The 15,018-nt window shown below is 59.2% G+C and overlaps 1 protein-coding gene across 2 annotated transcripts; it reads right to left on the bottom strand.

Moving 5' to 3' along the window:
• Positions 1–259: 259 nt before the first annotated feature.
• On the bottom strand, positions 260–14,635 carry SLC38A3 (solute carrier family 38 member 3). Of its 2 annotated transcripts, XM_059160964.1 has the most exons (17): positions 14,526–14,635; positions 6,663–6,812; positions 6,487–6,568; positions 6,188–6,303; positions 5,530–5,603; positions 5,354–5,446; positions 5,170–5,251; positions 4,674–4,712; positions 3,927–4,009; positions 3,777–3,835; positions 3,408–3,572; positions 3,247–3,326; positions 2,887–2,987; positions 2,536–2,660; positions 2,298–2,442; positions 1,267–1,370; positions 260–1,178 (listed from the first exon to the last, which is right to left on the bottom strand). In XM_059160964.1, exons 2-17 carry the CDS (start codon positions 6,761–6,763, stop codon positions 1,074–1,076), a joined length of 1,554 nt encoding a protein of 517 aa, XP_059016947.1. In that variant the 5' UTR covers positions 6,764–6,812; positions 14,526–14,635; the 3' UTR covers positions 260–1,073. The 2 variants fall into 2 exon arrangements, with proteins under 2 accessions (XP_059016947.1, XP_059016948.1); XM_059160965.1 differs by lacking the exon at positions 4,674–4,712.
• Between the last annotated feature and the right edge of the window lie 383 nt (positions 14,636–15,018).

Here is a 15,018-nt window from a genome sequence, read left to right as displayed (position 1 = left end):
CTCTCTGTCCCATTTCCTGGGGCCTCATTAATTCCTCCCCACCTCACCCCGTGAGAAAGCAGGTCTGTGCTGAGCCTGGCTTGAATCCAGAGCTGAATCTGAGCATGCCACTGGCCGGTTTGGGAGGAAGGGGGCCCATCCCCACCCTCATCTCAGGGAAGGAGGCAGGAGGGGCTCCCATTACCATCCACTTCCCGACATCTACCCACTTTCCAAGAGTACCGGGCCCACAGGGATCACGGATACACAACAGAGCTGGTCTGATGTATGATATTTATAAAAGGCAGCCCACTGCCTCTCCACTCCTGCCCCAGAGCAGCCCCCGGGGTGTTCGGCTCCCAGGGGCAGAGACACTCCGGTCCCAGCTTCTTTCTTCTCCCAGAAGTGGAATGTGAGCTATGGCCCAGGCTTGGGGTGGGGGTGGGGGGAGTCCCAGCCTCCCCAGAACTGGTGAAAGGCCAGGGTAGGGGTCCCTTGGGGGTGCCCACACCAGCCTCACACTCAAAAGAACTTGCTGGCTCCAGGTATGGGGGGGGGGCTGCTGCTTCTGGTGACGGGGACGGGAGAAGGAGACAAGAGTAGCCTAGTGCCTAAAAGGGGCTTCGGGGACAGAAGTGGAAAAAGGCAAGTGCGCTGAGGGAGATGAGGCCCCAGGGTGCAGACCATGCCCCAGCAGCAAGTGGGGAGATGGCTGCAGGTCTAGGTTCCAGCTCTATGTACCCTACAGGCTGTGTGACCTCAGGAGGCAGCAGCTGGGCCTCAATGTATGCATCTGTGCAAGGTGAACAGAGGCTTGGGGGGGACCTGAGGCAAGAGGGAGGGAGCAAGGGTACAGCCCCACCCTGCTCGCAGCCCATGAATCCCCTATAGTATGGGAGCCCAGCAAGGTAGTGGCCCAAGGGCCCTGGTCCTGGCTCTAGCTAAAACCTTCCATGGAGAGGACATGAGGCAGGGCCCAATGCCATAATGTTAACCACGTCTTTCTCCTCCCCCTTGTCTGGATGGGAGCAGGGACTTAAGACTCTGGGCAGGGGTACTTGGACGAGTAGACAGAACAGGATGGGTGTCTCCTCCTAGTGGCTTCCTCCATGCTGGCCGGTCCCTGACACCCAGTCAATGATGATGAAGCTCAAGCTCATGGTCATCAGAAGGAGGCCAAGCACAGCGAAACAAAGTGCCTGTGAGGTCAGGAATCAGAGTCAGGGGTGAGGTCAGGGCAGCCCCCTCAGCCCCACACCAGGCTGCCAACCTCCAGGACCCTCGCACCAAGATTTTGGGGGTGGACTTTGCAGGCTCCCTCTCAGTGGGTATGATGCGGAAGTAGAAGATTGCAGGGAAGATGAAGATGAGGCACGGGGCCGATGTGGCACCTGCAAAGAACGAGGCATGTCCGCACATTGGCTGAGGTCCGGAGGTGGACCCTTCCATGAGATCAAACGTTCCTTATTGTCAGAGTCTCACCTGAAGACTCCCCTTGAGAGCTCTGCCTGATTCTGGAGAGCCTACCAGTCCCTCCCCTTGTTCTCTGTCTATCTGGATGGAAAGCTAGTGCTGTTGGCAGTAGAGGAATCTGTCAGTGAATGAAGCTAGCAAAGAAAAGAGGCAAGCTACGAGATAAAGACAAAGCCCTGAAGATAATGGGCTCCTGGATACAGCTCTTCCTGAAGGTTTTTCTCATTATTTGAGCCAATACATCCTTTCTGCTTAAATCATTTTGAGTCAGATTTCAGATACATAGAATCTCCAGTCCTGTCTATGATATCCATGACACTTGGCCCCCAGGCCTATGTGTTGGTCCCTGCAGTCTTGGGTCTCTGAGTCTCCTGAGTTGGGTCACCCCAAAGATATCTCAGAATTATCTGATCTTCTAGTTCAGAGCCCCAGCTGGGATGGGACAGTGGACAGAACACCAAACCTATAGTCCCATGATCCTAGAGCTAAATCAAGGCCCCCTACTTACCAGCTGTATGGCTCTGCTATTCCCCTAATCATGATGGACCTTAATTTCCTTATATGTGAAATGGGGACAAGACTCAGTGAGATCTTTTGCAGAGGTCCCTGGCACCTGGGCTCCATCCTGTCCCCTAGCAAGGGGAACTGTCTCTGGTTTTGAGCCCTCAGAAAGGATTAGAATAGCCTTAAGAAAAAAAATCTCAGACAGGAAGCCAAGCTGTGCACCTGGCCAGCAGCCATCACTTAAATGTAGGGCATGATCTCAGGAATCTGCCAGGATGTGCAGATAGGAAATTCTATGGGCCAGTACTCTGCCTCTACACACAGCTGGGCCAGACCCTCACCGATAACCCCGAAGATGCCCAGGATGTTAGGAGCGAAGATAACCAGCAGGTTGATGCAAGTGAGCAGGCCAATGGCAATGAGTGTGTGCCGCAGCCAATTGAACTCCTGGTTCTTAAACAGCATCTGCTGGATGGCACGGCGCACCTGGATGGAGGGGTGGGGGGGTGGGAAGAGTCACCAATCTGTCAGCTCCCTCTTGCCCACCCTGCCTTGGTCCTCCTACCCACCCCGGCTCACCGGAAACAGAACGATTGGCACGGTGAGCGTGACCGCTGTGAGCACGGCCACACGCACGCAGAGGATCAGCACGTCAAACGGGTCCACCTTGCTGTAGGTGTGCAGGAGCTCCGACTCCACTCCGTCTGCGGCAGGCAGGGAGGGTGGTCAGCAGCCGGCCCGGGGAGGGGGGTGGGCTCTGAGCCTGGCTTGACCCTGACACTGTGGGGAGTGGCAACAGACTCACCTCCACAGCTGCAGGGCACAATCAGGCAGCGCGCACCTACTTAGCGCCTATAGTATGCAGGGCGCCATGGCTGCCCTGTGCCCCCCAGCCTGGCCTCTGCCTCTGCCCCCATGTTCCAGCCATACCGTAGAAGGTGAGGTAGCCGAAGAGGGCAGCCAGGAAGTACATGACATACATGACGGAGATGGACAGGTTGGAGATGTGCTGCATCTTCCTCTTGGAGGGACTGTGGCAAAGCAGGGGAGGGGACTGGTGCCAAGCTGGGCCACCCCAGAGGTCCCCGTGGGCCCTGGGGTCTCTCTGGCACCACACCCTCACCATTTGGCAGCTGAGGATGTCTCCCTCTTGCCCCCAGTCGCCCTTCAGGGGAGCCATGGAGATGTTTGAAAAAGTGACTTGGCCCCCTTCATTCCCTGTCGGGATCACATTCGTTCTCCCCAAACCAGCTCCAGGGGCCCGCCCACCCCCCCGCCACAGACACCTACTCCTTAAGCTCTGTATAGATGGGCAGCACCTCAGGATGGCAGACGAAGGCAAAGGCCATGATGGGGATGGTGTACGCCGTCTGGGGAGACACAGGGACCAAGTCAGGGCAGGCCACCCCACTCTCAGGGGGCCCACCGTCTCTACCCTGGCCTGTCGGGACCTGGGAGTTGAGTGTGAAGTAGCTTGGGGTGCAGAGGGCTTCGGTCTGGGTCTCAGACTGCAGTGATGCCTCCTCCTTGGTGACCTCCATGAGGCTGAAGTTGCCTGTGACGTTGGCAAAGTTGAGGGGCAGTGGGCAGGGCACATGGAACTTCTTGTAAATGACCTGGGTTGCGGGAAGGATGGCAAGATCAGGGCCAGGCTTCATAGAATCACTATGAAGCCACATCTGGGTCAGGGCAGAAGGAGCTGCCTTCTGACCCAGGCTTCCCAGAAAGGCCTGACCCCATGGCCTGACACAGGAGCCCCCCCCCCGCCCCCTCCCCCAGGTGACCTGCCCTCCTCTGCTCCAGCATGGAGGGAGACTCACTGCGATTAGGAAGAACACCATGCAGCTGAGAGAGAAGCCGCTGGAGTAACCCAGGTAGCCTGCAAAGTGGGGAGGGGCTGTGAGACTGGGGTCCCCTCTCAGGCACCCCTCCAACATCCCCCTCCAAGGCCATGGCCTTGCTGCACTCACCAAGCTGCCGCATCAGCGCCAGAGGCAGAATGACGGTGACAGAAACTAGGATCACCAGGTAGTTCCCATTCATGTACCAGTCCCTGCAAGGACAGGAGTGGGGAGCCAACGTCACTCTACTCAGCCTTGGGGGTGGGGGCCTGTCTCCATACCTAATCAGTGCCACCCACCACGGTGCTACTGAGTGACCTCTGAAAAATACTCGCTCAGAGCTCTGAGTCTCCCTTTCCCCATCTGCAAAATGGATGTTCTCTCAGCACTTTCCTGGGCGAGGTAAGGACTTAGGGCACTTGGCTCCTGCTTGGTGATCACCATAGGTAGGGTCACTGCTCTTGTTTTTCTCAGGACACACAGGTCTGGGTCCAGCTTCCCCAGGGAGTGGCCCCCAGGGCCCCAGGGAGGTGGTGTGTGTGGGGGACACTGAATGAAAGAACCAGGCTCTGGGGGTGGGGTGGGACATTTTCCAAGTGGGTCTCAGGGACTTGCCAACTTCCAGTGCCCCTGTGGTCCCTCCTGGCATCTGTATCTTGCATCATCCTGCACCCCACCACCACCAAGGGACGGGGGCATAGAGAATTGAAGGGATAAGGAATGAGACCCTCCTTCCCACGGAAGCCTAAAGGCCAACTCCTTGGGAAAGGTCCCCAGGACTGGGGGTAGGGAGGTGGAGGGGAGGTAGGGGGGACAGGGAAGAATCCTGACTGGTTCCTCCCAGAGCTGCTCTCAAGTTCAAATCCATCTGCTTACCTGGGCTGTGTGGCCAAGGGCAGGGCCTGGCTGTCTTCTCTGTCTCCACCCACAAAACATGGTTGATGCCATTAGTGCTGGCTAAACTGACAATGGGCAACTGGGACACCATGGGCTTAATTTCTTGGTTGGGGGGGGGGTGGCTAACACCCAAGCCACGGTCAGGAATAGCAGGTGCTTAGAGCTAAGCCCAAGGCTCTCAGGCCCTCCCGTGCTCACAGGCTGGGTCCAGGCCCAGGTGGGGCCCGGCTACCTCAGCCTCGCCCCACCCCTTATCCCAGCTGGCCCTCCTGGGGGATTCCCCTACGTGCTCCCTAAATGAGTGTCCACTGAATCTTAACTCTGCTGGCAGCTCTCTGCCCCTCCAGCAGCCACTTGCAAGCTCGGTCTCATCACTCCCACTAGCCCAGCCTGGGTTCCGGGGGCTGGCAGTACACATGAAGGGGTAGACTGAGGCCTCCCGCCCTCACCCGGCCCCGCCCACCCTGGGGCTCACGAGGTTTGCTCCTCCAGGTTCAGGAAGGTCTGTATGACAAGGGGCAGCTCAGACTTGATGATGTACAGGTAGCTGGACATGGCTGGGGGGAGAGGGGTAGGCAGGCACTGGGCTCAGCCGAAGCAGCCAGCCTTTGGGCTGCCCACCTGCCCGCCGCCTGCCTGTGTCTACCTGCCAACCTCACCTCCAATATTCTGCAGTGTGATGGCTAGGGCTGCTGCCAGCTTCCCAGGGGTCCCAAAGGCCCGGTAGCCCAGCTGCTCATAGGCACGGATGCCTGTGGGCACGAAGAGTCAGAGGAGTCAGGGGTGCTTCCCCCAGTCCCTCCCTCCCTTGCTCCAGGCTGGGTCGGAGGCTCACCCACGATCCCTGAGGACTTAAGCAGCAGGTGGATGGAGTAGCTGGAGAGCAGGGCGACGGCCGTCAGCAGGAACCTGAGGAGGATGGATGAAAGGAAGACATCTGAGTCTTCCTGGGCTGGCAGGGGCGAGGAGCTCTGGGAGGCCAGGGTGTGTGGGTCTGCGACCCAGGTCTCTGGACCCCCAAAAGGTCTAGATGCAAGTTCAACAAGCCCCAGCAGTGGTGAACACCTCCCAGTTTGACCCAGGGTGAGCTATGACCCAGAAGGGGCCTCTGAGCACCACCTCCTCATGTTCTTGGAACAAACATGTTTTCTGTTTGGGCAGCAGGGCAGAGCTCCCAGGTAAAGGACGTGTGCCCGCACAAGGCCTGGCCATGGAGGCTTGATCGTCACATGGGAAGGTGGTAGAAGGATTGACTCAGGTCTGTTAGGCTTGCCCTGTGTTTGTAATCTCAGTGGGTTTGCTGGGAAATGAGACATGTTTGTCTGGCCGTGGAGGGTTTTTTTTTTTTTTTTTTTTTTAAGCTGTGGTTTGGGTTAAGCCCACTCACTGTAGCCTGGGTCTTGGGATGGGAAACTGGTGGGTCCTGGGAGGTCATGGCTGGTGGTGGCCTGTTTAGGGCTTCTGTCTCCAGAGGGTTCGCTGAGGGGACTTACAGGAAAAGGATGATGCCCGTGTTGGCCATGGCATAGGCGAGCCCCAGGATGCCGCTGCCCATGATGGCATTACTGAGGTTGAACACCGACATCCCAAATGAGGTCTTCCCCTCAAACTGCGGGCACCAGAGTGAAATGGGAGGTTGGCGGGGGGGGGGGGGGAGTCGGCGAAGCATGGAGGATCTCCCAGTATTTCCCCCCTCACTGCCCCTTAGCCTCCTGCTGCTGCCCCAGAGCCCTTCCTTGCTGCAGGCGTGCTCCTGCTGTATCCCGAGCCCCCCCTGCTGCACCCCGCTCACATCAGTGAAGTGTGTCTCCTTGCTGGGGCTTTTCTGGAGGAAGCCCTCGCCCTCCACGCAGCTCCGTCTGGGGCCCTCAACCCTGCAGGCACAGGCCAGAGCAGGCAGCTCAGCTCTAGTTCTTGCACAGCACCCTGCCCTGTCCCAAGCCATGACCTGGTCCCTCCTCGGCTCACCTCTGGTTGCCTGCTGTGGGGTTGGTGCCTGGGAGCAGCCCCTCCGAGTGTTTGCCATTGGGCACCAGCTCCACCATTTCTGTCTGCAGAGGCGCCTCCATGGTCAGGAGCCACAGCCAGGAGTGCTGGCTCTCACAGTGACGTGGAAGTCTGTGAAGTGATGGGTCCCTCTGGTTATCCCTGCTCCTGGGATTCCCACCAGAAGTCTAGAGCCATATTGGCTCTAGACCTTTTGGAAGGTCACTCAGGACTTACCGCCACGTGCAGCTGTGTCTGCTGCCTCCCTGGGCCCTGCTTTTGGGGGAGTAGAACTCAGATACCTGAGTTCTCCAGGACACCCTGAGGGGATGCCCCTAGGCCCGTACCTAGTGCTCCCTGCCTCCCCTGCCTTACATGTCAGCCCAGGCAAGCCCATGGGGGCCTCAGTTTCTCCATCTGTCCAGCGAGGATCAGCTAGATGACCTGAGTTCAGAGCCCAGTGGTGTATGGACCCTAGGATGCTGAGTTCCAGGCATCCAGACCGCACTCTGGGGGTGGGCCCCGGACCAACACCCCCTCCCTGACGTTAATACCGAGAGACGGTTTCCTGTGCTGGCCCTGTGTGCCAGGGGCCTCCTAGCCAACCTAGAATGGCACTGCCCGACGGCTGGAGGCCTCGGGAGAGGGTGAGGGCTGTGGGCCCTGTTCCCAGCCGCCCGGCGGGCACTGCTGGCAGCCGGAACAAAGGCCCTTCTGTGGTCTGAGAGCTGGCGCTGGGAACGGCAGGCGCAAAGGCTACCCCCCCGGAGCCAGGAGGCCTGAGGCGGTGCTGGGTGGCTGGACACCTGGGCCCTGCCCGCCTGGCCTCGAAGGGCCCTCAGGGGGCCTTCCAGGAAATGAGTGTCCCAGGGCCGACTTCTCTGGCCCACACAGGCGTCACCCTCCACACAGCGCTGGCCTTATGGCCATGTTCTCCTTTGAACCTCTCCTCCACTGCTAGGGAATACCCCCACCCCTTAGGGGGTCATCATCCAGGAGTGGACCCTTTGAGCAGATTCCCCATTTCCTGGAACCCCAGGCCAGGAACTCAGGGCCTGAGGCTGCTGTAGAGGGGCCTGGGCCACTGGCTCCCTTCCCTGCCCTCAGGGCATGGCTCTGCTCCGTCTGCAAGGAACCAGCTCCTCTCCTTTCCCCTCCACTACCCCTGCCCCCTGCCACATACCTCACTGGCCCCTCTCCCATCACAGGGGCTGGGAGCCACCTACCTCATGCCCAGAAGGTACCTGGACACAGTGCCCCAGGTCTATAAGGACGTCCTAAAGGCCAGAGAGGCCAGCAGGAGAGCTAGGAGCTGAGTGGAGACCAAGGACGGGACAGCACTGCCATGTAGGTCTGCCAAAACCGAGTCTTTTTTAGGGCTTTATTTTTAAGTAATTGCTACACCCCACATGGAGCTCAAATTTACAACCCCAAGATCGAGAGTTACAGGCTCTACCGACTGAGCCGGGGGGGCACCCCACCAGAGTGTCATCATGATGCCATGGACCCTGTCTGCTTGGGAACGCTGAATGCCCCGCCTCCTCCGGACCTTGATGGTTTCAGGTTTGCTTAGAACGCAGAGCACTGGGGGTCTTAGTACTCAGGGCTATGAGTTGAGATAGGAAGCTGGGTTCAGGCCTCAGGCCCCAGGCACAGAGAACTGACCAGAGGACCAGCCCACCGCTGCCCTAGGCAGTCCCAGGCCAGAGTTCAGATCCCAGGCACCTCGGTCCTGAGGACCCCACACTTGGCATCCTTGGACTCCTTCAACCTTCCTCTCCTTCTCATGCTGGCATCTGAAACTGTCGCACTTTCAGCCCTGCCCACTTAGGACCATGACAATGTGACCAGCTCCTCTCGTGCTCTCCTGCCTTGGCCGAGAGCCCCCGAAGTCAGGCTGTCTTCATGCCCCTGCCCTAAGCCCCACCACCAGCCCCTCTCCAAGGGTCCCACTTGGGTGTGGTGATGCCAGCACCTTATCTCCAGAGTAACTCCAGAGTGCCCCCTGGCTCTCAGCTGGGGTTGCCCTTTTCAGGCCTCCCACCCTGGGCAGGCTGGGACAGGCCCTCAGAGTGTGCTGATTTGGCAGCTTGGACAAAGCACCCTTCTCTGCCTTAATATCCTTCCCTAGCAGCCAGGCACTACCTCCAGGGAGACCACAGCCCATGGCATGGTCATGGCCAAAGTGCGAGTTCCTGTCTCCAGGTTCCCCATCCCCCCAGTAGGACTTAGGCCTGGACTTTCACAACCTGTCTATTACTCACAACCAGTCACTGCTGGGTCTTGGCATGGCTTGAGATTCCAGAGAGGACATGGAATATCCTGCCTTAAGTGGCTTCCAGTCTGGAAGGGACAAAATCCCCAAACATATCCCCCACACTATGGCTCCTATAGTAACTAAATGTAAGCCATACAGTGCTTAAAAGAGGGGAGACAGGGGCACCTGGGTGGCTCAGTGGGTTAAGCCTCTGCCTTCGGCTCGGGTCATGATCTCAGGGTCCTGGGATCGAGTCCCACATTGGGCTCTGCTCAGTGGGGAGCCTGCTTCCTCCTCTCTCTCTCTCTCTCTACCTGCCTCTCTGCCTACTCACAAGTAGGCAAATAAATAAATAAATTTTTTTTATTTATCTCTGTCAAATAAATAAATAAATAAATTCTTTTAAAAAGGGTGGGGGAGACAGAGGCATCAAGGAAGGCTTCCTGGAGGAGGAGGTGTTGTAACCAGTTCTGAAATCTCAGGAGTCCCAAATCATGGAATAGGAAAAAGTACCTGAAGCAGTGGGCACAGCATGGGCAAAGGTGTGGTGGGAGACAGACTGAAGAAGGTTCCACTGCCATAAACAAAGCTGACAAAGCCTTGAAAGCCAGGTCAAGCATTCTGTACTTTAGGGTAGGGCAGGGCTAAGGGCTGAGAAGCCAGGGTAGAGATGAATGGCCCCCAGCCATTCCCTGAGGCTGGCAGCCCATTTCTGACATTTCCCAGCCCTCAGGCCTATCGCCTAGCATGCCCCTTTGTATCAGGGAATCAGGGTAGACTCAGGGACAGCTTCTGCCTAAAGCAAGCTGCCAGCCAAGTCTGACCTACTGTTGGGACAACCCAGACCAGACATTCGGAGTCTGAGTCCTGGCCTGGCCCTGCCTCACCGTGTGACCATGGGCAGAGAAATCCCCACTCAGGACTGCAGTGTCCTCCTTTCCTCCAGGGTCCCATGAGGTTTGGCAAAGCTGGAGACAGAGCAAGGAGCTTCTCCAAGGTTTTTGTCTTAGACCATGCCATGGGCTCTCAGAGAAGGGTCAGGCTCCAGGGTGGAGAGATCACTGCAACCTTGGGCAGATCATCAGAATGGCATCTGTCGTGGGGGCTGCATGGACTTGGGCAGGAAATCGATGGCCTAGGCCACTGCCCTGGGGCCTGTTTGCTCTGCTGGGAGATAAGGCGAGGCCAGGAGCAATAGGGATAGCGCGGCAGGTAACGCTCGCCCACGCGGACATCACGGGGTGAGAATTTGTCAGGCACACCTCGACAGGTGTTGAGTTTGGCTAATTAAAGATTTCGAGGCCCAGGAATCCAGGCCACTGCTTGCATCAGTTGCTGTGGGATACATATCTCTCGGTCCCATGATCCTTGGGGCCACCGCTTTCTTCCCCAGCGTTCAGGGACATTAGTGGGTCTGAAGTAGAGGGCTATCCCCAGGAAGGCATCCACATTGTCCTTCCCTCAGTCCCGCGGCCACATATGCTTAGTAAAGGCACAGACCCCATAGGACTTGCTGCAGCAGCCCTCAGGTTTCTGGGGCACGGGCAGTCCTAACCTCAGCCCAGACCTCGGGCGAGGCAGCTGGCCTGGCTTGTGGGTCCACTGTGGTCATCCCTGGGGGCTCAGGGATGAGGCCTGCCCCCAGGTCCAGCTCAGCCATCCTTATTCCCCTCCTCGGTGAAGACAGGGTGCCCCTCCTACCCCAACACCTCTTGTCCACCTGCTTCTCCAGTCAACACCATCCTAGAACTACTTATCAGTCAACAGGGAAACGGGATTCAATGGATGTGTCTGAGTCATGCGTTCTCAAGGCCCGGCCCCAGGGATTGGTGGGGAGATGATTGCTGAGGTCAGGGACTAGACATAGGGCATATCAGGAAGGTGTTCTGAACATGGGAGAGTGCTAACGCCCTATACACCCCTAGCCCCTCCTCCAGGAGTACAAATCCAGATTTTGACCTCAGTAGACCCAGTCCCTCATCCACTACTCCTTCATTGTCCACAATATTGGGTAAGTAGCTGGTCAAGGCTGGGCTGGTCCTGAGGCGGGGGTGTGCAGGAGGGGGCACATCCAGAGAAAGGAAGGTGGCCCAGAAGGCCGATGTGTTGGCAGCACCAATCGCTCCTCGTCTCCGTTCCCTGGCCCTGGTGTCTGGGGTCGGTGCGTCTGTGTTCTGGGCATCCGGAAGTGTCTAGGAGGATCTGAGGGGCCCAGCTGGGGCCGGAAGTTGGACTTTCCTGTGACAGGGTACATTTTCTAGACACTCAACAGCTGTGTAGAGTTGGGCCTACCCCGAGACACCTAGGCCTCTCCTCCCACCCAGCCCAGGACCCTCCTTACTCCCCCAGTGGACGCTGCAGCTGGAACCTCTTGGCTCGAGACTGGGCCAGAGCCAGGAGCAGCCCCCTCCCCCCACGGCCAGCCTGCTGAGAGGGACGTGCAGCCCGAGGCCCAGCTGAGGCAAAGGACAGGACATCACGTGCCTGTGGCCCCCCCCAGGGGCAGGGGAGACCCCGAGCCAGCCAGCCCATCCTCCTCTCTCCTGACCCGGAATCCCCTGGAGGCGGCCAAATATTTGGACAGCCGGACTTCTAGCCCCAAGGAAAGCTGGAGCAGGGGCCTGGGGCAGCTCAGGACTCGTTAGAGACCCTGGCAGGGGACGGCTAAAGGCAAGGTCGGGCTGGAGGAGAGGCACCATCCAATGTCAGGCAGAAGCAGAGAGGCAGAGGGAGGGAAGAGAGGACTGGGAAAGAGGAAGAACAGGAAGCACATATGTATGGTACATGTGTCCACGCATACTGATCCAGACAGATAGACAGGCAGGGAGGCACAGGGAGAAAGAGAAATGCAGATGGATATAGAGGTACACAAACAGGAAAGTGCACACACATAGAGAGGTGGACAGACATTCAGACAAGGAGACAGAGAGAGAGAGACAAGCAGGGCGGTGAGAGACAGAGTTGGCCAGCCAGCCAGAGATAGCCAAGTGGAAAGAGACAGAGAAACAGGGAGATAACTAGTGAAAGACAGAGAGAACCCCAGAAAGAGTGAGAAGGGAAGAGAGAGCCAGAGGCCCAGGTGAGTGGGCAGCAGGCCCAGCGGGCACCACAAGGATGGCCAGGCAGAAACTGGGGGGGCCCTAAAGAAGGCTGCCATGGCATTTGCGGGTTCCTAAATGGGCAGGTTGGGCCTCTATTAGCTAGGTGCAGGGACATCCGGACGGTGGGACTAAGCCGGTGCACGGCCAGTCCCAGCTGGAAAGACCCCCTTCCCGGTCCAGCGCTTGTCTACCGGGACAATGGAAAAGATACACAGAGGTGACAGTCGATTGAAGTGACCCCCATTCTCAGCAGCCACGCACGTGTGCAGACGTGCCGGCCGAGAGGCTGTGTACAGGACGTGGCCCGCAGAGCGGAAATTCAAAACCAAGCCACCCCAGGCCGCTGACCGGAAAGCCCCTCCTGCCCCAGCAGCTGGTCCTTCCCTTTAGCCCCCAGAAGCCCCGCCTGGTCCTCTAGAGTGCACCCCCCACCCCCACATCTGTCCTCTTATCCAGAGTCAAAGGCCAGCTGTCCACCCCCCAGACTGAAGGTGTGTAGAGCACACGGTAGGTGCTCAGTACATGCTGTTAAATGAACAGAACCAGTTCAAGGCCCTTGGCCCGCCCCCAGCCCATCTCAGCCTAGCTCCAAGTGGCCCCTGGCCCCTGGCCATGCGTGTCTACACTAGACCATGTGCCTGCAGGGCTCCTATTTTCCCACAGCATAGGCTGCACATCCCACCGCAGCTTTCTGCACATACACAGATACCAAACCGACCCTCCCCTGCAGTCAGTCACTCCCCTAAAACATGCTTTCCCCTCTGAATGAGTGCCTGTTTCCACACACCCAGCCTGGGCTTTGAGGGTGCCCTCAGTTCAGCTCAAAAACCTTCCCTGGCCCTACCCAGTGACTGTGAACCACCTAGGCTATCTTGTGCCTCTGTTTCTCAGTTTGCTCACAACTCCAAGGCCGCCGGCTAGGGCAGCAAGCACCAGGACAGGGGTAATCTGTCATGGTCTGGCCACCTGGAGCCCTGGACTAGGGTGGGGTAGGGGCTGGGGGGTAGTGATGGGGGCCGAAAGAACCAGTACCCAAGAAAGAATGGTTTGAGAAGCCAGTGAATACACGGGCTCAATGAACCCAGGCAGAGTGAAGTTTTGAGACATAGACCCACAACCTATCCAGAGAACCAGCCCCCTGTCCCCAACCCCAAGGGGTCAGAGATTCTCATTTCTGATTCCAGTCATTCCAGCTCTCTTGGAGATGTGCCAGGCTTGGCCTCACCCACCCCTGATTCCTCCCACCTCTGGTGCTTCCTGCAGGAAGACTTCCAAGGTGGTGCAGAACCTCCCCCTCCCAAAATGGAATCGTCTCCAGATCTCTCCAACTTTCTATGCTTCAGAAAGAGAAGCTCTGAGGAATTGTCTTACTTTCTAGAGGGAACTGAGCTCCCATGCCAGACTGTGTACTTGAAGAGGAAGGGGTGGAAGGTCCAAAGGCTTCTTCCAGGCACAGAACAGTGGCCCAAGGCCGCCACGGAAGGAAGGACAGGACTGGCCGGCTGAAGGAAGGATGGGCCTGGGTCGAGGTGTCCCCCAGGGTGCAAGGTGCAAGGACCTTTGACTTAGTCCCTCTCAGACTTGTCCTAGAGCCTGTACCTGCCTGCGCTCAGGGCTCAGGTCACTGTGGGGGGAGAGGGCGGATTCCCACAGGCCCCGCCCCTGGCCTCCCCCTCCCCGGGTGTAAACAAACGCACGCATTCGCTGTGGCCAATCGAAGGGGCTAATGGAGCGGGGGCGGGCTCATGCAAACCCAGGCCTCGTCCATTCCCTCCGCGCGTGTGCGTGGCGCCAGCTCTCACACCCCCACCGGGCAATGAGGCGGCGAGGAGCGCGCACAGAGCCCCGCCCTCAGGCCAGAGAGCCACACGCGCCCTGTGCCCGCCGTGCCCGCTGGCCCGGCTGCAAATGGCAGCGGCTCTGGGACCAACATGTGCCCCGCGGCCCCTTAGGCGGCCTGGCCCGATCTGCCCTCAAGCCCCTGCCCAACGCGGCCGGGATAAATATACCCGGACTCCCGGCGTGCCAGCCGGGCAGATTGGGCTGTCAGGCGCCCGTCGGGGCAGCGCTCCAGGGCCCGCTCCCGGCCCCTCTTCGGCCCCCCTCCAGGACCCTCTCCAGCTTGTCCCCGCGGGTCCTGCCTCGGGAAGCCCCTCGCGCACCGCCCGAGCCGGGACAAGGAGTCCTGCGGCCCCAGCCCCAAAGGCTGCTACCTCCTGCTGTCCCGCCTGCCGCGGCCGACAGGCCCCGAGGCGACGAAGTTCCTCCCCGGGGATACCAGCTCCAGCTCGGAGCCGAGCCCTGACTGGCGGGTTCCCGGACCTGAGCCCAGAGCGCGCGGGGTTCCAGCTCTATGGAGGCTGGGGCGCCTGCCCGGGGCAGGGCGAGCGAGGGGAGCTGCCCAGAGCCCGGCTACAGACGGGAAAGTGCACAGTAGGGCTCTGCCCGCCCGGTGCCCTGGGCGGGGGTCGGCGCACCCAGCGGTACCTGGCCCGGCGGGTGGGGGACGCACGGCGCTCCGCTCTGGCTGGCGCTGTCCGCTCTGCTCCCGGCTGAGCGCAGCGGCGGGGGATGAAGGGCGCCCGGCCCCGCCCCTGGCCCGCCCCCGGCCCGCCAATCCCAGGCGGCGGGCGGGAGGAGGGGCTGGTCTGGGGAGAGGCGGAGGGGGGGGTCCCGCCAGCTTGGAGCAGAGGGGCAGCCCGAGCGCTAAAGAGCCCCTAGGTAGAAAAGCAGCTGCTCTGAGAGGGGCTTAGCGGAGTGCTGTGGGAGGAAGGCTTCGGTCCGGAGCAGATTCTCTCTGAGTGCCCCTTAACCCCTGAAATGCTCTGCCCTCACCTCCCCGAAGCCAGAAGAGAACAGAGCAGTGCTTAACGTCGGTGAAGGGTGCTCACGGTGGGGAACTTCAGATTATCAGTCCGACACAAAATGTCTTTTCTGTCTGCCTCACCCTTCCCAAGCAGAGGTGGGATCGGGTAAGGAC

The sequence above is a fragment of the Mustela lutreola genome, chromosome 2 (genome assembly GCF_030435805.1).
Source record: "Mustela lutreola isolate mMusLut2 chromosome 2, mMusLut2.pri, whole genome shotgun sequence".
Classification (NCBI taxonomy): domain Eukaryota; kingdom Metazoa; phylum Chordata; class Mammalia; order Carnivora; family Mustelidae; genus Mustela; species Mustela lutreola.
Note: the sequence above shows the minus strand (reverse complement) of the source record. Positions and strands in the feature narration are given on the sequence as shown.

What these genes read in the sequence shown, in the direction of transcription:
- SLC38A3 (XM_059160964.1), bottom strand. Translation starts at nt 6,763, where the DNA reads ATGGAGGCGCCTCTGCAGACAGAAATGGTGGAGCTGGTGCCCAATGGC. An exon ending in TGGTGTTCTTCCTAATCGCA is followed by an intron (nt 3,573 to 3,776) that starts GTGAGTCTCCCT and finishes CCCGCAACCCAG; the next exon opens with GTCATTTACAAGAAGTTCCA. An exon ending in GGGCATCTTCGGGGTTATCG is followed by an intron (nt 1,371 to 2,297) that starts GTGAGGGTCTGG and finishes CGTTCTTTGCAG; the next exon opens with GTGCCACATCGGCCCCGTGC.